The following is a 23,258-nucleotide window of genomic DNA, read 5'->3' on the forward strand; positions in this document are numbered from 1 at the left end:
AAAACTATAAAACTGAAATAAATTTAAATGATTTTGAAAATAAAATGTTTTATATTCAGCTGGAATTTTTTTTGTAAGTCGTTTTCTGAATATCATATATTTATGATGTCAATTCCAATAAATAACTTATTAAATTAAAACTTTCAATATTTTGAGGAATCTTCAGTGTTCTCCTCTGCTTCAAAACAGGACGTAATAAGTATGCTATAGAATGCCATAAATTGCCTATATAGATACTATAGTATGTGCGCAGGCCTTTTCGACTGCCTCAAACTTGATACGGCAACTTAGAAACTTGCTTGCTTTGCTGCTTATGCTCGCTGTAACCGCAGAGTCTTCGTACATTAACCCAGTTTTCTTTTGGCTGTGCATGCCTGAACACCTACTCCAGTGGATTAGAGTGTGTGGAAGAGGGTGGAGGGCGGTCTGCTCAGCTGTTTTACTTGCTTTCAAGTTGGCCGACGACTGCTTGCTGATCCCTACCACCAACACTTTACCACGCAGCACCGCTCCGCTCTCGCTTAAAACTGTGTGGCATAAAAGCGAGTCAAGTGCGTGGCAAGTTTCCTAATTACGCGAGCGTGCGAGTTCTCTCTTGACATATTTTTTGTTTTTTTTTTTTTTGTGTTTGTTTGGTTTCGAGTCTTGCAGTGAAAAGTGAGGAACAGAGGTGAGGTGTGCATAGGCATAGATAGAACATATAGAAGCACTTTTAGCCACACTTTATGCAATCCATGCGAACCAACCGCAAGCCATGAAAATTTCTGCACATATTGCAGCTGTGCTCTATTGAAATTACTTGGCCTGGTACTTACCCGTATTTGTAGTTTGTATGGCATCGCTTTAATTACATTTTATACAAACATACACACATGTGAGAGAATATGAAAATTATTTGTTGCTCTTGTATTGCATTTTACAGCAAGAAAACAAAAAAAAAGAAGGCTTCAAAAAACGCAGAGTAAAAACTTTGCTTTTTATGTACGTATAAACCAAAATGAAAAAGAAGCCTTTTCAAATGCATTTAGGCATGGCAACGCTGCACTATGGTCCAGCCGACCACTTTTCTTGATGGAAAACCAATTTTTGAAAGTTAACAGAAGTCCGCGATTTTGGCGTCGTTGGATCAAAAAAAGGGTAGACTTTAATGTTGCGTACCAAGAATTTCAACAGAGGGCGCCACTTTCGTAAAATCAGCTTTTAAACACAGCTGATGTGATGCAATAGCACGTGTTGTAGAAAAGTGCAGAATTTAGTGCAATTTTAAATTTAGTATAAAACTGAATAAAACGATAATTTGTTTAAATTTTTGCGATGAATTATAAAGAGTGTGGTTTGTTCTACGTGTTTCGTTATGTGTAGCGTATTAAACACTTGTAATGTCTTCGTAATTTTATGTTAAAGTGTGTCGTGCAACATGGGCGAATTTGAAAATAAATCTCATTTTCAAATAGACTTATGAAGTTGTGTTCAAGGTTGTTCAGGCAAGAGACCAATTGTATGTCGTAGAGAAATTAATTCCTGTTCGATTTTATATAGTTCACAAGGCCATAAGCGCCGTTCTTCTTTGAATTTTGCATTTTTATATCATAACCTCAATTGCAAAAAATGCACTATTTTAGGTTATATGAAAATCAATGACGAGAAAAAATTGCAAAGTTTATATTTTTTGTTAACTTTTATGGAATATCTATAAATAGTAATTGATATGAGTAACTTAAGAGCAATTTTACCAAAACATGAGTCGAAAATATTGGTATAATCGGACAATAAATTGCAACAAAAGTGCAATATTTTAAGTCCGCTTCAATAAGCAATATATGGCTCTACTGATATTACAGATCTTAAATGAGAACACTATATACTAAAACAAATGTTATTACATATGACAAGTCAAATTTAAAAGTTAATAAGAAGATTTTAGACGATTTGAGGTGACCGCTGAGAACATGCTTAGTTTTGTTGAGCATGATGATGCAGAAAACTATAATATTTTTAATTTTACAGATATGTATAGTCTTAAAATTGATGTTAATTGAAATTAATTATACGTAAACGTATAGCAAAAAATTATTTTCCATTGAGTCTTAATCCCTTAATATTATGAAGCCGACTTGAAGAAACAGTTTCGTTGAGCTAGCAAAAAACTTAATTTTTTTATGATCAGAAGTGAAATTAATGAAAATTTAATGATGTAATACTCCAAATTTAGGTCAAAATTTATAAAATTGTTAATTTTTAAAATCATCCACATATAAAAAAAAATTTTATTAAAAAAAAAAAATATTTCCAGTAGGAGTAGACACGCCCACTTTTCACAAATTATTGTAGGGACCTTCCTTAGTTCAACTAAAAAAAGCGCGTCAAAAAATCTCATGTAGTTTAGGAGTTATTCATTTCCATCAATAAAAGTGGTCTCCTGGACCATAGTGCGCTGTCAGTGTGTGTAAGTGTGTGCGGCAAACTCTCCTCTCTGTGTTTGTGTGTTAACCCAAATAAACCATATAAAGTGATAATTAAACAAGTTTTTTTTTAAGCCAAATGAGAAAATGAGTTTTAAGACAGTTTTTTGAAAATTGCATTAAAATTAAGCTTCGAGCAATAATACACATATTGAAACAAGTATTTAGCTGCAAATTAGAGTATGCAAATAACTAACTTAAATATTTTGTAGATAGCTTAACTTGTTTTGAGGAGAACGGATTTTTTATTGGAAGTTAGAGTAAGCTTGATGCTAAAGTTAGTAGTTTATTTTATTTGTAGTAGTAAAAAAAAAGTTCAATTAATTTAATTAAATACCTAGAATTATGCTTAATAGGAGGCATTTTTAATTGCAAGTTTTAAAGATCTCCGCAAAATATGCAACAAAAAATGAGTCAAGCAATAATTGCGGCGAGCGCATAAAAGTATGCTACACTAAATTTCTACTTTCGGTTTGCACTTTACACGCTGCAGTGCACATAATCAACAGGCTCAAGCACAATAATAACAACAACGATAGCAGCAACAACTATAATAAAAAGTATAATTACAACTACACACACACACACACGCACACACAGACACATAAAAGAGCAGCCACAGCAGAACAATTAAAACAACTGAGTTGCCATATTTGAAGTGAGCTGCCAAGAGTTGAAAGGAGCATGACAAGGACTCGGCACTGACTCCTCAGACTCAACAACGAGAACAACGAGAACGACAACGACTCATAATCATAATCATGTGCTTCCTCTAACAACAACTACGTTTTGTTAATTGTTCTCTCCCTTTCTCTGTGCTTGTTTGTATGTGTGTGTGTGTGTGTCCTCTTATTTTGCCATTCATTGTGGCTAGCAAATAAAGAGAGAAGAAAAATGCCAGCAAAGGCACGCAAGGACATGCATTTAATTTGGCAAAAATGCACTTTCTACTCGCATTTACACAACTTGTTGTGTTCTCCCTTATCATCCTTGCCTTTTTCTATTTCTATTGTGGCATTGCACAACCACTGAAATTGCTTTTAATTGTTGCGCTCGTCATAATCATAATTTTTAATGACGAAGCTTGCTTAGGACTCTCTCTGGACCAGGTGGCCATCAATGAAACTAATTTGCAAGGCTTCAGATAGAGCAAGATTGAGGAGAGAAGAATGCTGTAGAGAGGAGAGTGAAGGGAAATGGAGACACAAACAGAGTACAGAATATTTTATCACAGCTGCAGCCTCTAAACACAGACGACAATTAAAATGACCATTAAAGTGCGCAGCCAGAGGAAACCCAAAGCAGCACAACAACAACTAAACTGAGCAAGTGATAGAAGAGAAGAAGGAGAGCGGGGGCAACTGGCATTTCCTTGAACTCATGCTTGTCCCTTTGGCTGCGTCTCTCAACCATAAATTGTCTGTCTGTTTTATTGTTGTGTAGCACAAAATTAGGCGAAGCTTCTCTTTCTCTCTATCTCTCCACTGCTTTCTCTTTCTCTCACTGTGCGTTTTGGTCTCATGTGTTTTGCGGTGCAAGAAATGTGACAATTAAAATTTTTGGGTTCTCGTCTTTTGTGGCCTGTTGTCTTGCCCCTGTTGTTGTCGTTGTTGTTATTATTGCTCTCGGCAATTGTTACATTGTTGCCTGCTCTTTAGGCGTTATATGAAGTCTTTGTTAGCTTTAATTGGCTGCCTAAAAGTTCCAAATTAAATGTGCTTTAAAAGTTTTAAGCAAGATTTCGAATAACCCTGAGGTTGCCCAAGAAATATGTTTTGTGAAGTGAGCAAGTGAGCAGCCATAAACTTTTACATATGCCTAATCAGAGTGAGAGAAATAATTTTGCCATAAAGAATTCATGCTCAAGTGCTTGCCTCCATTGGTAGGCAAAATAGTTTCTAAATTTTTGATGCATCAAGAAAAGTGAGGAGAATATTTGTCATTCAAAAATAAAACATTTTAGAAATATTTCGAAATTGAAATAAAATTTAAACATTAAGTATTTTTATGTGAGGTGCTTACGAAGTAAATAAATATCTTCCATATACCATATGCCATATTTTAATGGTATTTAATGGTATAATAAGCAGCTACGTTATTGAAAGACTTCTAAAATAAATTAGTTAAATATAAACAAATAACATTTAAGAAGCTTTTCAATTGAGTTGTTAGCAGATTATAAGAGCTTGAGGAACTGGGTATCGTGACATCATTACTTCTGATTTGTTTTCGAATCACGAATACAGTTGCTTATCACCGCAATGTTGATGAACCTTTAAGGTTACGGTTTTGCTTTGGTACAATTATCAGAGTGTAGATTTCTTACTTGACTTGAATAACTTTAGCATTTATTATTTGCGATTATGACATTGTTCTTTAATCTTATAATAATAAATAAATTTTCAATTATTCTTTTCGAAAAATTCATAGGTTGGACGTATGAGCATCCTTGTTATCTTTGGATAATTGATTTCGGGCTTATCATTTAAATTACTGTATAAAACATTTTCAAAAATAATAAATTACAATACAGAATAATAATTAATAACATTGAGTTGCAACATTTACCTTGAATCACAAGAATGATGCCACCAACCAATTCCTTTTTCACGAGCGCAATTCTGATGGTTGCCGTGATCATATGTAGAGAATACTTGGCTATTACACGATCCCAGTATATCCAATTGTCCACTGAATTTTCCCAAACTGAGAGTGTAATTATTTTCTTCATCATCTACTTCAATGCTGCTGTACTGAGCGTAACCGCTGGAATAACCTGGAAAATCAAATTCCACATAGAGCTCGTTATCTTGAATGCTCGTCAGAAGATGGATCTTCTCCAATCCAAGGAAAAAATTCTTATCAAAGGATCCAAATCCTTCGCGATATGAGGTCCAATTTCCATTAAAATCCACATTCATTTCAGAAGCATCTCGCTGTTGTATAACTAACCATCCAGGTGCTATTGTCAAACCATCGCATAGAACAGCGAACATCTTATTGAAAGCTTTTATGACTTGAGGACCAAAAGTTCTTCCAAATGCAACACAATCTCTTGGAGCTAATTTGCGTGCTAGTATTACATTCAATTTCCTAACTTGTTTTGCACATAACTTGAATTCTTTCTGATTTTCTAGAAACTTTGCTTCTTTCTCCTCTAATTGCAACTTTAATGTGTTCTGATACTTGCTGCAATTTTCGATCTCAGCATTATATCTAGAACTATTTTCAGCCTTTTCAATAAGACTAGAGTTTAGTTCTTTTAATTGAACCTCGCAAATTTCCAAATTCTTAGATTTATGTCCAGATTCTTCCCTATATTTATCACAATCTTCAGATTTTGTTCTTAATTTGTCAATAGTTTGTTTATGTAAATCAATTTGAACCTGCAAATTATTTATTTTTTCTTCTTGAATTTGACACAGTTTGCGATCGATTTCATTTTCTAATATTTTCTTTTTATGATCCTGGCTTTGTAAGTCTGACTGGTTGTGGATTGCAAATTCTGCTATATTATGTTCTTTTTCAACTTGAACCTCTTTTAAAACTAACTTGATGGATATGTCAGCTAATTCATCCTTACATTTTGCATAATCCACAATTAATTTTGAATTCGTATCAAATACCTTTTGAAGCTGTATTTGAGATCGTAACTCATTTACCAAATCATCATTCCTTTTTCTTAAGTCTGCTATAATTCTATCTTTTTCTTTGCTTTGTTGTAATTCCTCTTCAACTTGACGGAGATAATCTAACATAGGTTTGACTACGGTGTAAGAATAAGTACGGCACTGGTTTTCCATATCTCGGTTCAATTGGCAAGTCTAGCAAATGATGATAAGGATAATAAATATTTAGTTTTAGCACTCAGTTTACGCTTTAAATGTTTACACTCACCTCGTCCGCAATAGCTGCGATAGCTTTGAATTCATATATTATGAGTACAAAAACAATATTTATTACTTTGCGTCTCATTTTAATTTTGGCACAGCGCTCTCGATCCAGATGAATTCGAAACTAAATGGCTAATCTGAATTGGTTGTCTCTTTTATACGAAAAAATGAAATCTATATATGAACATACTTATTTATATTTAAATAAATTAGAAACCATGCATCTTGTTGCAATCTCTGAACCTTAGCGACAGATTATGGGAACCGCTTCCGTCATGATATATCACTTCGGAACTGTTCTCGCAATGAAACTCAAGTTGCTTATCGCCGGAGTGTCGACGTCACTTTAATGTTTCTAATTTGCTTTGAGACAATCTTTTAGGTGACATCATTGGCACAGCAAAGCAGAACAGTTCATTATTGTAGATAAGTTCATTATTGTAGAGGGAGTCATCATTGATCAGCGTCAACAGCTGAGACGTTCTAGCCATGTCCGTCTGTCTGTCTATCTGTTCGTCCATTCAAAAGAAAACCTAGATCTCAAAGACTAGAGATAGATTTATGTACATTTAAAAAGAAATACATTTAAAATTTTTTTTGACAGCAGTTGTTATGTTTGCACGCATTACAATACATTAAATAATAATGCTTATGATTCCTAAAAATATAATATAAATAATAATAATCTTTGTAATTTTCACATATGTTAACAGCGTTAGTAGTATTTAATTAAACTAGTGAAATGAAAATGCTTTGAGAAAATTGACGACATCGTTTTTATCATTTCCAATTAATGGTAAATATTTTTCTTTGGCAATCTCTTGGAATTTGCTCGAGCAATTTGACATTTAATTTTAAATCAATAGAACGCTCTCTTTAATGACATTGCAAGGACACATATTTGAAGTACTCAAACTCAAACTCAAACTCATACTCACACTGACACTCAATGCTCACCACACTCACATATTGAGTTGACGGTTCATTTGGTTGCCACTTGATAAGCAAAAGTCCCCAATTCTTGGCTGCTATCGTTTCATTGAATATTCAAAGAGCTTCACCGCTCGTTGGTTGCTGGCTGCTGGCTGCGAACTAACCCAATCAAGTGCTCATTAATTTTGCTGGGCATAAATTCGTCATCGTTCGCCTCGCCTCGCCTCTTTTCTCCACTCTCATCTTCATCTCTCAACGATGCGGAGTCGGAAAACTTGATGAAGGCACCGCAAAATTTGCTCATATGCAAATTTACAATCTCCTCATCCCCTGTTCGAACATTTTCCATTTTCTCGGTTGCTGCCAAGTTGCTGCTTTCTTTTGTGGTTCGGTGTGTGTGTGGGTTTTTTTCGCGTTGGCATTGTTTGCCTGTCCTTGTTGCTGTGTTTTGACTTCCCTTCACCGTCCCTCTTTCCATTGCCATCTTGTTGCCGCTTCATTAGACGTCGACGTCGACGACGACGAAGGCTGCCAAAAATGTGTTGCCTATCAACAGGCGCGCGCTCGACCAACATTTTCAAGGATATGAGTTGTTAGTTAATGTTATGGCTGCCGCATTTCCGGCAACGGCGACGACGACGACGACGTTGCCTTATTTTTGAGTGACGAGCACGAAAATGTTCCTTCGTCCTTCGTCGTCGTCGTCATTTGCTTTCTTTTTCGGGTCTCTGCTTTGTTCTGGGTGGCAAACGCTTAAACTGTCGTTTAGTTAATGATGTAGCATGTAGTTGCTTTGCCACTGCTGCGATTGTTGAGTTGCGCCGCCTGCCAACACAACAGACCAGGGACAATCTTCACTCCATGCCTCATCTGGCACAATTTCCACTTTCTTTGACATCGCCCGGAAGTTGCCAGTGGCTGTTAAAGCAGCAGCAACAACGACAACAACTACAACGACTCCTTTGAGCCACCAGCAATTTGCTTGCGATTTCTGACTGTGCCGACTGCCTGATGGCCCTCAACTCGATGCGAACTTATTTCATTTTTCTCACATCATTTTTTGTTTGCAGTTTTCAGTTTTTTTTCCTCCGATTTTGTCAAGCGTCTCATATTGTTTTTTCTTGCTTTTTCATTTTTCCTTTTCGGCCTGCCACGTGCCGCGCTTAATGTGCCGCAAGGACATGTGATAAAAATATATAAAATAAATATGCCAGCCAGCAAGCAGCAGCACATTTAATATTCAGTTTCTCATGCTGAAAATACATCTTATAAAGTGAATGCAATTATTACAGTTAAAAGTCTGTGGAATTGTAAAATATAAAATATTTCTTGCCAGTTCTTTTAATTCAATTAAAAATACAAGATTTTCGTTTAATAAAATTAAAGTCATTTAAACTCCAATTGAAGAGTAGTTACATTTTATTTTGCACAAAACTGTATTAAATTATCATTCAAAACGTATGACTATTACGAATATTTGTAAGTTTTTATATATAATATTTATTCCATTGAGTTATAGAACTGTTTAAAAAAGAGAAATTAATCAGTTTCAAATCACAAACCTGATCTCAACTATTATTTTATTATGCTCAACTTCGAACAAAAGAAACTCGAAAAGTTCAGGCCAAACACATACCGCTTTTGAAAGAATGCTGCTTATTTGCATATTGTTTTTTCGGCTACTTTTACTTTAACCTTGAGGTCGTCTTCAAGTCCTTTACTGTTTGTGGGGAAAAGGACAATTCAGCAATTATGCAGCTAAGCTCTCGCTCATTCTTCTTGTCTAGACGATGGAAATTGCGGAGCTCTTTGGACCTTCTGCTACTATCACCTGTCGCATAAATAGTGCCAGATGAATTATTGAAGCCCGACTGCAAAAGCAACTTTAGCAGACGGCAAAGGGCGGTCTTCTCTCTCTCCCCTTCCCCTCTCTCTACTGCCTAGAAAGAAACCGCAGTAACAATTTTCCTCCTTTTTTTTGTGTGTGTTTTAAGATGCTTAAAAGCACCGCCGCCGACGTCTGGCAGCTCGGTTAGTTGGGTTTGTTGTTGGAATCCTTGGGATCCTCTGAAACCTGACTCGACCAAGTCTGGGCAGCATAAAAAAGTTTTCATTTCGCTAGCTGCAAAGTAATAAAAAGCGTCGAGGCACCGTTATAATAAGCGGCGGCTAAAAAAACCCAACGTCGACTGCTGTCGCTGTTGCCGCTACCGCGGCTGCTTTTCGGGGCACACATAAGTGGCACCTGTGACCATAACCGCACACAAGCAACAGCAAACACACACACACATACTCACACTCACATACACTTCGTCTAGAGCGCATTTTGTAGCGCGCTTTTAGGCGAACGCATAAAAAGTGTCTGCTTCAAAAGTTTGCAGAGCGTGTGTGTGTGACTCGATAGCAAAATGTTTTCGAGATACCCTGTAAGGATGCTGTAAAAAATATGAAAAGCTTTATGTTCTTATAATTTATAAAGTCAAAACAATAAAACAGTTGAATAATCTAAAAAGCTTTATACTCTTATAATTTACAAAATCGAAGCAATGAGAAGGTTGAAAAATCTTTAAAATATTTAAGAAGATTAAACTTAAGATAATTTAAAAGAAAATGCAAATATTGTCAATGCAGTTTTTCTTTGCGGTTTGTATTGCTTAAAGATACAATAATTAAATTAAACATTTTTTTTTAAATTTAAAAAACTATTTGAAACCATAGTTTTACGTGTTTTAAAAGTATATTGTCTTTAATTTTACATTTTAGAAAATATATTTATATTATTTGTTTTTTAATATATTTTTTCTAAATAAAGACAATATTTAGTCGTTCATTTTACAAAATATATTTCAGTAAATTTTGTATAATATATTTTTTAAATTAATTTCAACTTTTAAGAATGTGCCTTTTGAGTTAAATTTATATGCGTCTTTATTATATTTTAAAAAGGGTGTCTTTGAAGTCGAGCTCATCTATCGACTGTTAGCTGTAGAGTAAGCTTGTTTTTTCTTAAGGCTTATAAATATAATTCGACAGGCGACGGCGTTAAGGCAAATACTCGTGTACTCAACAACAACAACAACAACAAGAACGACAGCGACAACGACAACGACGGCAACAAATGTTGTTTAAACAAAGTCAAAACGAGCAGCAGCAAAAAGGAAAAACACTCATTGCTCTCACTGAGCGTAGGCAAGAAAAGTTATGAAGTTGTTGCCGGGGCATCAAGAGGCGTTTAAAGGCGTCTACATGCAACACAGAACAGCACAGCAGCAACAACAGCAACAACTGCGACAACAACAAGCACATAATTTCAGTGTACTTTAGCTGTTGGCTTCAACTCCTGCTTTTCACTTCACTTCGCTCCTCTGTCGAGCAATTTGCCAGCCATTTTATTTGCGGTTGTCGTACATTTATGTGCCCCTTAATGTTGTTGTTGTTGTTGTTGTTGCTGTTGCAATTGCTGCAGTCTCGACTCTTTGTATTTAGTATAATCTGCTGTTGTTCCTTTGGGTCCTTTGCTCCTTGTTGACCATTTAAGTGCAAGTCTAATTACACAGAAATTGTTCGAGTTGTGCATTTTTCGTCGAAAATTGTTTTGTTGTCTCGCCACGTTTTCTTCCCTTTTGCTCTTTATAATTCCCGCAAATCCAACTTCATTTAATGTTTTGTTTTGGTTTTTATGTTATTATTCACTGAACTTGCACTATTTGTTATTGTCTAGAAAACCACACTTGAATACGCATTAAACTTATGAATTTTACAATTTTCTTCTCTTTTCATATTCCTTGATGCAATTTCTCTAGGTGAGTAAAACAAAACTTTTTAATTTACCGCTTAAGGTGGCAGACTGTAATAATTTTCTACCAGCAGCTCAAGAAAATGCAATTGAATGCAGTTTGTGTGTTTGCTTAAGATAAGCTTTATTTTCTTAGCAAATTAAAACCTCTCTTGTGGTGCTGAAAACACTAAAAGTTAGCACGTTCGTAATGTTGATATTTTAAATTATCAACTCAACAAGAATTTGGTATTTAAAGTTATTTTATCAACTTTCTGAGAATGAAAATATTCTTGATTATTTATTTTAACAGTTGTAAAATAAGCCATCATCCTATCTCTGAGCTTACTTTGAAAGTAGTACTACATCGATATAATAAATATAAGCTCAGGTATACTTTAATATTTTTCAGTATATTAATTTAGTATTTTATATAAGACTCGTAATTATTCTTTTAATATGGTATGGTATAAAAACGGGTGCTCGGTACTTTATATATTTCAGTATTTTTATACCCGCTACCCATAGGGTAGAAGGGTATTATAACTTTGTGCCGGAAGGAAATGTATGTAACAGGTAGAAGGAGGCATCTCCGACCCTATAAAGTATATATATTCTTGATCAGCGTCAACAGCCGAGACGATCTAGCCATGTCCGTCTGTCCGTCTGTGTGTCTGTCCGTCTGTGTGTCTGTCCGTCTGTCCGTATGAACACCTAGATCTCAGAGACTATAAGAGATAGAGCTATAATTTTTTTTCGACAGCATTTGTTATGTTTGCACGCAGATCAAGTTTGTTTTAAATTTTTGCCACGCCCACTTCCGCCCCCGCAAATCAAAAAAATCGAATAACAAGCGTAACTTTAGAGTTACAGCTGCGAGTTTTGGTATATACAATAATAACTATAGTAGTTATGATTCCTGAAAATTTGGTTAGGATCAGATAAAAATTGTGGAAGTTATTCAAGAAATACTTTTGTATGAGCAAAAACGCCCATTTACTGGGGGTTAGTTGCTTTGGCTGACAATCTGGTATATTGTGCCGTCTATGGTATATTTTGAATGCGATACTATATCGATATACCAAATATACCGTTTGGTATATTTTTAGTATTTTTGTAGTATATTCGGTATATTTTGAGAAAAATACCGCAAAGTATATTTCTTTGATTCAAAATGGGTAGCGGGTATCTCACAGTCGAGTACACTCGACTGTAGCTTTCTTACTTGTTCAGTACAGTACTTGGGTATATTTTAAGAATCATTATTATTGTATTAAAATGGTATATTTTAAATATACCAGATTAATATAATACTAACGATTTTTAAAATACTCTAAATTAATATACTAAATAATTCGTTTTAATTGGTATCTTATTGTTGGGCACACTCGCCTTCATACTTGTTTCAAAACTGTTTCTAGAGCACTTTCTTTGAGTACAATCTCATATCCCATATAAAGTTTTGCTCTCTAATATACCTTCTGCATCTTCTAGACAATTTTGTAAGCTTTCAATTGCAATGTTCTTATAGATTTAGAGACTCAACTACTTGCCACTTGTGCTCTTACTAACCCAGTTGACACAAGAAGCACAAGAACAGCACAGCAACTTGGTTTATTCCACCTCCCCCTTCCTTCCTCCGCTCGCAGACATCTTTTGCGATTCTCTTCCGCTAGACATGACACAGTTTTTGCTTTCACTTGCACATTTCCGAACCCGAAGCAAAGGCAATCTTGACAATCCTGGCAGCCACTTGTGTTGTCTCTACTTCCCCTTCGCCCTGTCTCGTATAAAAAAGAAAGTGCCATGTCGTCTGCCAATACAATAAATATTTAATGCACATGTTATTACATCAATAAGTGTGTCACTCTCGCACACACACAGACACACACACACACACAGTCATATATATTGAAGCTACAGAGATATTGTGGGAAAGCTTTTATCGCTCACCTTGTTGCCAGTTTTGCCATTTTCATTGCCTGCGGCACAACCGGCGTATACGTAATTCGGCCGAATATATTGTAATAAAAAAAATATGTATAAGAAAAAGAGCAAAAAAGTAAAGATGTGATATGCAAAGGCATAAATGTAGGATGTGTGTGTGTGGTGGAGGCAGCAAAATTGTTACACGATTTGTATTGTGTTGCCCAATATAACATACATTTTATATTGATGCATAAATTTATGCACATTGAATTGTCAGCTAGAATTGTTGCCATATTAAATTTGATAAATCGCATGTAAAAGTGAGCCAAAGTTTTATTTATGACAGAGATAACAAGCGAATTCATCGAGACCGACAATTTAAATACCCTTTTTGATGGAATGATGTTTGTAAAATGTGAATTTACTAAAAATGATTCACTTTGAATTCTTATACATTATTTGCAATTACAAGTTTTATAGTTCATATGTCAATAAAATTAAATAAATTAATTAATTTTTTGTATATTTTTACAAGTTTTTTATGTATAAAACTTTGTAGCTGATTTGTTAAAGAAAATAACATATTAATATATTGTTCTTATATTGTTATATAATTATTCCATCACTAGAGTTTGGAAATCTTTGTTCTTTTTATTAAAATAAAAATAAATTTGTTGACAGCAATCGATATCGTTCAAAATTATTTCTAGAGTAGAAAATATGTATATTCTAGAAATTTTTACAACGAAATTTTGTTAAAGATTATTATTAGAGATCAAAATATTTTTTAGAATTTTTTGTAATATATAATTTTTGCACATTTAACAGTCTTGAACAAATTGTTCGCCTATTTTGAGTAGAACACAATTTGAGAACAATTTATTGCCCATTTAAATTATTTGCAATTTTCAACACATGCAAAATGTGTTATTATAAATGACTACTTTAAGTTAGGGTATTTTTTTCCGTATGTGTTTGTGTGTTTTTATTTTGAATGCAAACAAAAATATTCTTTGCATTTTATTATTCATGTAAAGAGGTTTTCACTTTGGCAAACGCGAGTTAAGCAAACGTAAAATATAAATATGTATATTTAATAGAAATATGGGTCAATTTTTTATGCATTACCTTTTTGGCAATGAAAAAAGCTGTCAGAATGCCAGGCAAAAAAAAATATAAAAGAACGATTAACTATTTTCTTATTGATTGTCAGCATTTTTTTTTTGAGCATTTTTTGTTGATATTTTTATGGCGTTTGATGTGTGCGCCGTTGCGTCAATCGCTTTTGAGCGTCCATAATGCCACAGGACAATGCACATGGGACGTGGAAAGGACTCACAGGACTCACCCAGCCTGGCCGCTTGCGTGTTATAAACCGTTGCATATTTTAGGGCGCACAACAACAGCAATAAACCAGCAAATGCAGTTTTTGCGTTGAATTTTTCATAGCTCACAACTGAACTGTGTTTATCCCGCGTTCGCTTTTCTTTCCTTTTCTTTTTTTTGATCAGTTAAATTTAACATCAGCACCAAACAAAAAAAGCGAAATGAAACTCCACACATATCAACAATATTTTTTCGTAATTAAAAAAGGCGTGTGAATAGATGAAGAGTAGAATGATGTGAAGGGAGGTGAATGTCAAACTATTCGTTATTCAAAATTTAATATGCATTTGACATGTCAAAACAATAAATTCCCAGCTGTGGGAAATGCGGTGGCAAGTCAAATGCCTGTCGCTTGGCATCTAAAAAAAATAAATAAATACACAATCATGGAGATAGTTTCAGCGGAATTTATAGAACGCTATGAATGCTATTGCTTGTGCATATTGAAGATATTTATTTTAATATTTCTTTGGCTGTTAATAAATTCAGATGATGCGTTTAGAATTTTGGAGTTAAATAAATATTGTCATTCGTATTTTTTATTGTCAACGAAAGTTGTAAGGTAAAAAAATATTCTAAAGAATAAAAACATATTGAAATTGAAGACTTTAATTAATTAAATTTCAGTTATTTTTCTTATAACTTATATTTTTACTTTATTTGGCTTATTTAAATAACAATAAAAAAATACAGAAAATTTAAAACTCCATTTAAACTTGTTAACTGTTAAAGTTCTTTTCATTTTCTTAATATTTAATATTATTTTATCTTATATTTAATACCAATACTTTACTAAATTTATTGTTAATTAAAGATGAAGAACATTACCTTAAAAAAACCCCTTGAATCAACCTGTTTATAGATTTAAATTCTTTTCGAAAGAATATATTAAAATTTCGGCTTATTTTTAATAGCATTGTTGGACTTATATTTAAAGTACACTTCAATAAATGTAATGTCAATTAAATAACATAGAACATTTCATAAAATAAATCATTGAAGTTGTATTCGCGAATATTTTCCAATTTCTATTTTTTTTTAATAGCAATGTTTACGTTATGTTGAAAGTAATCTTTGATGAATTTAAAGACAGTTAAAAAACTCTTTGAAATTCAATCTTTTGATAAATTAAAATTCCTTTCATTCAAAGTAAATGTTCTTAAAAGAAAATCTTCAAATGCCGGCTTATTTTTAATACCATTAAAAACATTGTTGAGCTACATACTTGTGATAAATTACCTTAGCAAATTTTTGTATTTGTTCAGTATTTAGTCAAAAATTAAACTGAAAAATTTAATCAACTTTGGTCTCGTTCCCTTTCGTTATTTGCAAATGTTTGTTTATTTGTTGTTTGTCTGCTGTGTGTTCACTCAATTAATGAAATTTGATCAAGTCAGCAGAAGCTGCTCCACCATGTGTATCTGCTCTCATCTCTTTCCCCTCAGCTTTTTACCTCCCTCCACTCACATTTTCTGTCGCTCTTTGCACATTGCTTTAGTCTATTTACGCATGTTAATCAGGCGTGCGGTGGCAACCCTGAAAAAGGCAAAAGACCTCAGACAGCATTTGTTCTTGTTATTGCGTGTGTGCTGTCTCATTTGTGTGTGTGTGTGTGTGCGTGACTCGTGTGTAAGCCTAAAAGCTGCTTAAATTTTTAATGACTTTGCTTGTGTTTTTAATTGTGTGCGTGGCATTTTGCATGTCTGTCTTGTTCTTTATTGTTTATCTGTGTGTGTGTGTGCTGCCTGTCTCGCATCTACGTATGTGTTTATTTGTGTGGGTGTGACGGCACCGTTTATGAAAAAAAAATTACATTTTAATTGTGCTTTTTGTACTTCTTTGCGGTAAATTGTTGCCAACTCGAGAAATAGACAATATGCTTGTATTTGAAGCAGAGTTTATGAAGTTTGACAATTGTCAGAAGGAAAAAGAAAAATCAAATATAATTGAGTAAAATATTAATTTTCTATATAAGAATTTGACAAGAAGAAAGTAGAAAAATACAATATGATTGAGTCAAATATTCATATTTTATTTAGCAGAATTCAGTGTAGAATTTATCACCATTATATTTCGTATAATTTTGTAATTTATTTGTATTAATTTTCTTGTTTGAATATTAAGCGAATAGTTTACTTTCAAATTAAATTATAAAAGCTGTTAAGAATATACAGAATATAATTTTCTTAATATCCCTTCAAATATATTTTTGAACATAATACGAAATGGATTTCAATTTATTATATAAATTAGTTTTGCAATAACCTCAAATATAGTTTTGAAAATAATATAAAATAAATTTCAAAAACAAATATCTTACATTAAATTGTTTTTGAGTAGCAGATTTGAATGTAAAAAAATTTAAAGTTGTTTAGAGTAATATATAATAATATGAGCAAAAAGTATCAATGTATTTCAAAAAGTACTTATGTCAAAATTGGAATCTTTTATTGGTAAGAACTATGCTTATAAATAAGACTTAAATTTCCCTATATCCTCATATTCAGAGGCATAATTTAAGCGAAATTCGAAGCTAATAATAATAATAAATAACATTTAAATAAGTATTAACTTTTATATTTTCTGTTGATTATACTATATGGTATAAAGCATCGTTAATTCAACGAAACAATGGTGTATTTATATTAAAATAAAAAAAAAATATAGAGGTAGTGATAAATCGAAAAACATTCCCATCGTTATCATCATTCCGACGCCCACGACCCAATATAGTTAAAAGTAACAAATATATAAATAAATAAATATGTGTATCACACTAGAGTTCTATTTTTATGGTCGCCTTCTCCTCTCTTCTGGCACCTGCTGTGAGAAATCACGAACGCAGACAGCGCCTCCGACCTGCTGCTATCTCTTTTGCGCACGCTGAGACAGCGACAACTAACGGCGACAATTTGTGGTCTCTGTCGCTCTTTGGCTCATAAAAATGACGCCCACGCATGTCACGTGTTTAATTATTTACGTGACTTGGCTGCGTTTCACCACTCCCCCTATGTCCCTATTTCGTCTCCCACTCGCTGCTTTATTATTTCTTTCTCACTTTTTTTTTGGTTTCGCTTGTTGTGTTTGACATGCGAATTTTGTCTAAATATTTATTGCCAGTTTTGCCTGCATGTGTGTGTGTGTGTGGAGTGTCTGTGTGTGACTTTTACGACTCTATCGGTTTCTTTGCTCTCAAAGGGCAAACTACGCGACTGTCAGTCGCGTCGCCAGGCCTGCCAACTTGTCTAAATACAAATGCGAGCCCCTTTAAATGCTTGCTTGTCTCGCTTGTGGCTGCAGTCAGGCGTTAAGGCAAAGTCTGTAACGTGGCTAAAACAAATTGTGTGTGTGTGTAAATGGTTCACTCTTGTTTTGACAACAATTTGATTGTCTTTTTGTTTTTATTTTTGTTATTTTCGTAGCCTACATTTGTGCGCAATTCTCGAATTGCGAAACATTTAAAGTTTTGTCACACAAAAATTCTTTTTAAAGAGTTTGCTGAAACAGAAGTTTATAGTTTACTTAGTTTTTCACTTAATAAAGCAGCTCCTTTTAACTAACTGTAGGCAGGAACTTATGCTAAAGTAAATTCACTTAAAAGTAATTAAATACTATAGAATTTCGAACTAAAATTATATAATTTTAGCCCAAATAAATCATCTTTGTTTACAACATCATCAAACACGTTTTACATATTGTTGTTTGTGAAATTTGTTAAGAAATATGCAAAATTTATTCATCTTGTTATTTTTATTACCCAACTCAAGTCACATACCAAATATTTTCACAATTTAATATTAAAATAACGTGTTATTCAGCTCACTTTGCCAAATTTCGATTTGATAGCCGCAATATATTTCCTCTTTTGATATAAAAATAATATTGCTGCCACAAAGAAATTCTTTGCAGGATAACTCAGTGCAAACGATTTGAGATAACAAATAATTTGTTTATTTCTTTGACTGTCTGCTGTGTGTTTGCTTTGTAGATTTTTCAATAAACCAAATTCCGATAAAATGTTGCAGCTCGGGGCAAAGTAATTTGGATTGTTTTTCAATAAATTGATGGGTTGGCCGCGACTTATCATTAACCTGCCGCAGGCGTTGCACCTGACACAGTTCGTCCCCCTTTTTTGCTTTGTTTTTGGGCAATTAGATACTGAGAACGGTCTGCTTAACTGTCTTTGTTGGCACTTTGCTGCCTGGGCTTTTCTTTTCATGTCCCCGGGGCGTCGTTGGGAAATGCCCATTATAATGATTATCTTTGCTCGTTTGTGGGTTGTCCCGTTACTCTTTTATCCTTTCACTTTCACTTTCACTTTCGCTTTCGCGCTGAGTTGACAAAATCATAAAAATGTAGTCGACACAACAAATTATACAAATGTCTCCCGCATGCTCCTGAACGTTGAATATAAACTGAATTTACAATGCTTTTTTCCCGTCGTGTTGTCACAACTTTCGGTAATGGTCCCAATGCGACCAAACACAACATCTCTGTCTGCTTTCTTGTGGTTGTGCTTTCTCTCCTAATGCGTTTAGAAATTGTATTTAGAATGCCTACACCAAATGTGTTGTGTGGCTTCAGTAATTGTGTCTAGACAACATATCATCCACATGTGAAAAAGGAAGTTCTCTTCTCTTATGTTGTGCGAAGACAATTTTAGATTAAATTGTGACGCAATATTCTAATATTTATCTGGCACCAGGGCATCGTTAAGGCTGAAAATTAACTGTTGAAGTACCGTATAAACTTGAGTATCTTTTACTCTGAAAAGTGGCTTAGGTATTATCCGACTTAGTCGAGGCGCTTAGAGTGGCATTTAAAATTAAATTAGCTTGTGAATGAGTAAAATTTTATTATAATAATTGCTACGTTTTCACGTAATTATTTTTATGGGACTGTGCAAATGTTATTTAGAACATGAAGAAAATATCTGCATTGAAAATTAATACAACAAATTATTCTAAATTCAAGTTTTCTATACTTTAAAAAAGTCTTTAATCCAATCTAGTATTTTGTTTTTTTTAATTTAATTGCAATTGACTTCTGTAGTAAAAATATAAACCGCTAATAAATAAATCATTAAATTTAAGATTTATTATTTCTTGTTATATACATTTTTAATTGTAATTCATATTTTCGAGCTCTTCAAAAATTTATTATTATTATATTCCAAAAAGAATTTTATAATTTTTTTAATTTTATTTTTTATATATATTATTGTCTTTGCAACTTTATGAAAGTCTAAAGCCTTCTTTAAGGATTGACTTTAAATGTTCTGTATAAGTGTTAAATGTTAAAATGATTTGGTACATCAAACTATGAACAAATGAAACATTTTTGAACATTACAAAAATGTATTAAAAATAAATGAGCGCGTAAAATTCTTTAATCACATTTAAATTTTTTTTTCCTTAGAAACAATTTGAAAATGTGCATTTGCATTTCAAATAGATTTGATTTTGTAAAGGAAAGCAATAAACTCTAGTTGAACTGTCATTTATATATTGTGTGGCAAGGTCGATTTAAGTGAAGAAATCGAAATCGTTCAATTTTCTATCCATACGAAAGGAGAGGAACTGCAATTTGCAATTGGTATGACAATTCATTAACATTTAAGTGCTCAAATATTGAAATGCATATGGCGCAAGTGCCACAGAATAGCAGAGATGCATACTTGCCCCTGCCACAGCTGTAGGCAAGTAAAATTTATGCGCCAGTTGCATTGAATGGGAAAGAGATTCCGCTGATAGTGCGCGAACTCTGAGGCTCAGGCCTGCGGGGTGTACAGAAGGTGAAAGGGGAAGGAGGAGGAGGGGCTGAGGAGTGCGAATTGTTTCAATTTCGCCGGCAAACAACAATTTTTGTGCAAAAGTGGCGACAATTCTGTTCCCCGCCCGCCCCTTCTCCCTCTACGAGTGGTGTTCTTTCTACATGGATGCCCGACGCTCTGGAATTTTCATTTATAATTTTTCTTTTTTGTTTTTTTTTTTTTGGGGGGGCCTGCAAGACTTATGCTTCGAAAGTGTTCGCCGAAAAGCGCACATTAAAAAAGAATATATACTATACATATACATATATGAAAACCATTTGATTCAATTTTACCAGTTCACACACACACATGCACACACACAAACACACTCGGGCTTACCAGGGAGCCATGCAAATCATTTTCCTTTTTTCATGGTCCACACGGTCCAACATCGTCGTCGTCGTCATCATTGTCGACGGCTTTTTCTTATTTCTTTCTTTCGCTTTTTTTTCAAAATGAATCAATAAATTCTTTAGCCTGCAAAAGAAGTTTAAGCAAATTTTTGTATTTGGGCGCGCGTTGCCTTTCCCTTTTATTTTCAACTTAATACTCTAACCGAGAACGGATTATTCCGAATAACATTTAGTTTAATATATTTCATTAATATTTGATCATCAATTTGTAAATTGATGCCCCTACATTTGTGTTTTAAAATTATTCTTCTAAATCTTTTGAAACTATTTAAAAATTACAACATTTTTATTTTGAAAATTTTGACCTATTTTTAATTTTTGGAGTATTTAAATTTTATTAAAATTTCTTTTACTGTTTTGAGTGCATTTCTTATAGTTTTCTTATTATTTCAAGATCTTCATATTCCGTAATTGCTATAGTTGAAAATTTTAGAATTTTTTTTAGTTTTATAATTAAGTAATTAAATAAGATTTTTAAAATCTCTTTTTTTTTAATAGTTTCTAATGAAATTTTCTATCCACATTTTTTTAATCTTGATTTTCGTATAGTTCTGAAGTTCTAATATAATATAAAATATATTCATAATTGCATTTATATTTCTCTTATTATTCCATAATGAAATTTGCAATCAACGTTCATAGATCTATATATTCCGATAATTCTATAGTTCAAATTATTAGAATTGTTTTTAGTTTTTGTAATTTTGCAAGATTGTTGTTAAATTTGTTTAGTTATTTTTCTTATTATTCCATAATAAAAAATTTAAACCATTCCACATTCTTCGATCTTTATATTCCGATAGTTTTTTAGTTCAAATAATTAGAATATTTATGTTTTTATAATTAAGATTTTTAGTAACTGTTTTTGTATGCATTTCTTAATCTATAATAATATATTCATTCTACATTCTTCGATCTTCATATTCCGATAGTTCTATTGTTGAAATTATAAGAATATTTTTGTTTTTATAATTATGAGTTTTAGTAACTGTTTTTTTTTTATGTATTTCTTATTATTCCATAATAATATTTTCATTCTACATTCTTCGATCTTCATATTCCGATAGTTCTACAGTTGTACAAAATGACCTAAAGAGTATTTGCGAATTTGTTTGGCCGTTATCGCAAATGTTGTTGATGTTTTGTTTTTGCGTCGTTCTGGTTCAGAAGCCGGCGGCGTTTTTGGCATTTTTGCGCCACAATCGTCGGCGTCATCGTCGCTGTCGTTGTTGTTGTTGTTGTTGTCTTTGTCGTGTCGTGTGTCGTGTATGTATGTATGTACTATGTATGTGCGAAATGCCGTTACTTTTTCAGGGTTCCCAACTCTATCGGCCGCACAGCAGCAACGTTGCTTCTTTTATCTCTCTTCCTCCTCCCCCTCTCATTCGTATGTGCACATTTTAATGGGCAACGCATTCGCTTTAAATTTGATATGAATGGGAGTTTAAGGTGGACGACTCCCATGTCCTTTTGCAAAAAGGATAAATATACGTACATATATATTTCATTCATTCATTTCATTGTGGTCTCGTCCGGTCGCTTTATGCTCTCTCGTTGTCCTGTGTCGGACTTTGCGTATTTGGTTGAGTTTACATTACGCTTCACGATTTTATTTTATTATAATACATTTTCGTTCTTTTTTTTTTGACCCCCCTTTTCTTTCCCTGCTTTTCCTTTTATTATCCCCTGCATCAGTGTGTGTGTATTATCGAGGGTTTCTCTTTGTTACTGTTTCTTATCTTTTATATCATTTTTTTCATATTTGATATGTTTTGTGTCCGCAAGATTTTCTTATTTAATTTGCTTCTCTGTGTGATTAACTTTGTTGAATATCTTCTTACGTTAATTTCTTTTTTCACTTTTTCATTTCGATAGAGAAAGAATCGGCAAATAAAAGACACGACTCTATAGTGATCAATATTTAATGTAAACAGAGCATCTATTAAATATATTCAATAGAAAATAAAGATTTTTTTTTTCATTAAAATAAAAAGCAATTTTAATAATCTGATTTCTGGTTTATTATACCATATTTTAATGGCTTTTATAGCGAATGGAAAATGAATAATTGCTGAATTTAAGTATATTTTTCTGAGCTGAAGTTTGTCAAAATAAACAAACAGTTAAGAAGCTGATCAATTGAGTTGTAGCCAGATTATTAGATCTGAGGAACAGGGCATCTTGTCATCTATGATTTCCATTATCTCTACAGCCAAGCGACGTTTGATGAGACCGCTTTTCGTCTACATGGTATATCACTTTTGATTAGTTTTTGAATCAAGTCTTTAGTTGCTTATCGCCGCAATGTCAATGAACCTTTTGTGGTTACGAATCTGCTTTCTTACTTGACTTGAATAACTTACAAATATTTACTGGTTGATATAAAATGGGTTTTTTTTCTTTGCGATTATGACATTTTTCTCTACACATATAATATAATAACACATAAATTTTCAATTACAGTTCCTTGCGTGTTTTGAAAAACGTGTATGTGGGACGTATGAGCATCGTTGTATTTTGTAGATGGACGATTTCGCCCTTATCAGAGCGCAAATATAACCCATTTGAATTACTATATAAAAAACATTCATAAATAATCAAATATGTAAAATAATTCATAACATTGATTTACCTTGAATCATAAAAAGGAAACCA

At 33.2% G+C, this 23,258-nt stretch overlaps 2 protein-coding genes across 3 annotated transcripts in view; one reads left to right on the forward strand and one right to left on the reverse strand.

Moving 5' to 3' along the window:
• Positions 1–23,258, forward strand: part of LOC132794752 (CUGBP Elav-like family member 2) — a 146,087-nt gene that overhangs the window by 60,110 nt on the left and 62,719 nt on the right. The window lies entirely within an intron of this gene.
• On the reverse strand, positions 4,865–5,636 carry LOC132798959 (ficolin-1-A-like). The gene is made up of 2 exons (XM_060811000.1): positions 5,031–5,636; positions 4,865–4,955 (listed from the first exon to the last, which is right to left on the reverse strand). Exons 1-2 carry the CDS (start codon positions 5,456–5,458, stop codon positions 4,865–4,867), a joined length of 519 nt encoding a protein of 172 aa, XP_060666983.1. The 5' UTR covers positions 5,459–5,636.

The sequence above is a fragment of the Drosophila nasuta genome, chromosome 2L (genome assembly GCF_023558535.2).
Source record: "Drosophila nasuta strain 15112-1781.00 chromosome 2L, ASM2355853v1, whole genome shotgun sequence".
NCBI classification, from domain to species: Eukaryota; Metazoa; Arthropoda; class Insecta; order Diptera; family Drosophilidae; genus Drosophila; species Drosophila nasuta.

Bases quoted from the DNA above. Each gene is read 5' to 3' on its own strand.
- LOC132798959 (XM_060811000.1), bottom strand. From the start codon at position 5,458: ATGTTCGCTGTTCTATGCGATGGTTTGACAATAGCACCTGGATGGTTA. The intron at 4,956-5,030 runs GTAAATGTTGCA...TGTTTTATACAG, and splicing joins CATCATTCTTGTGATTCAAG to TAATTTAAATGATAAGCCCG.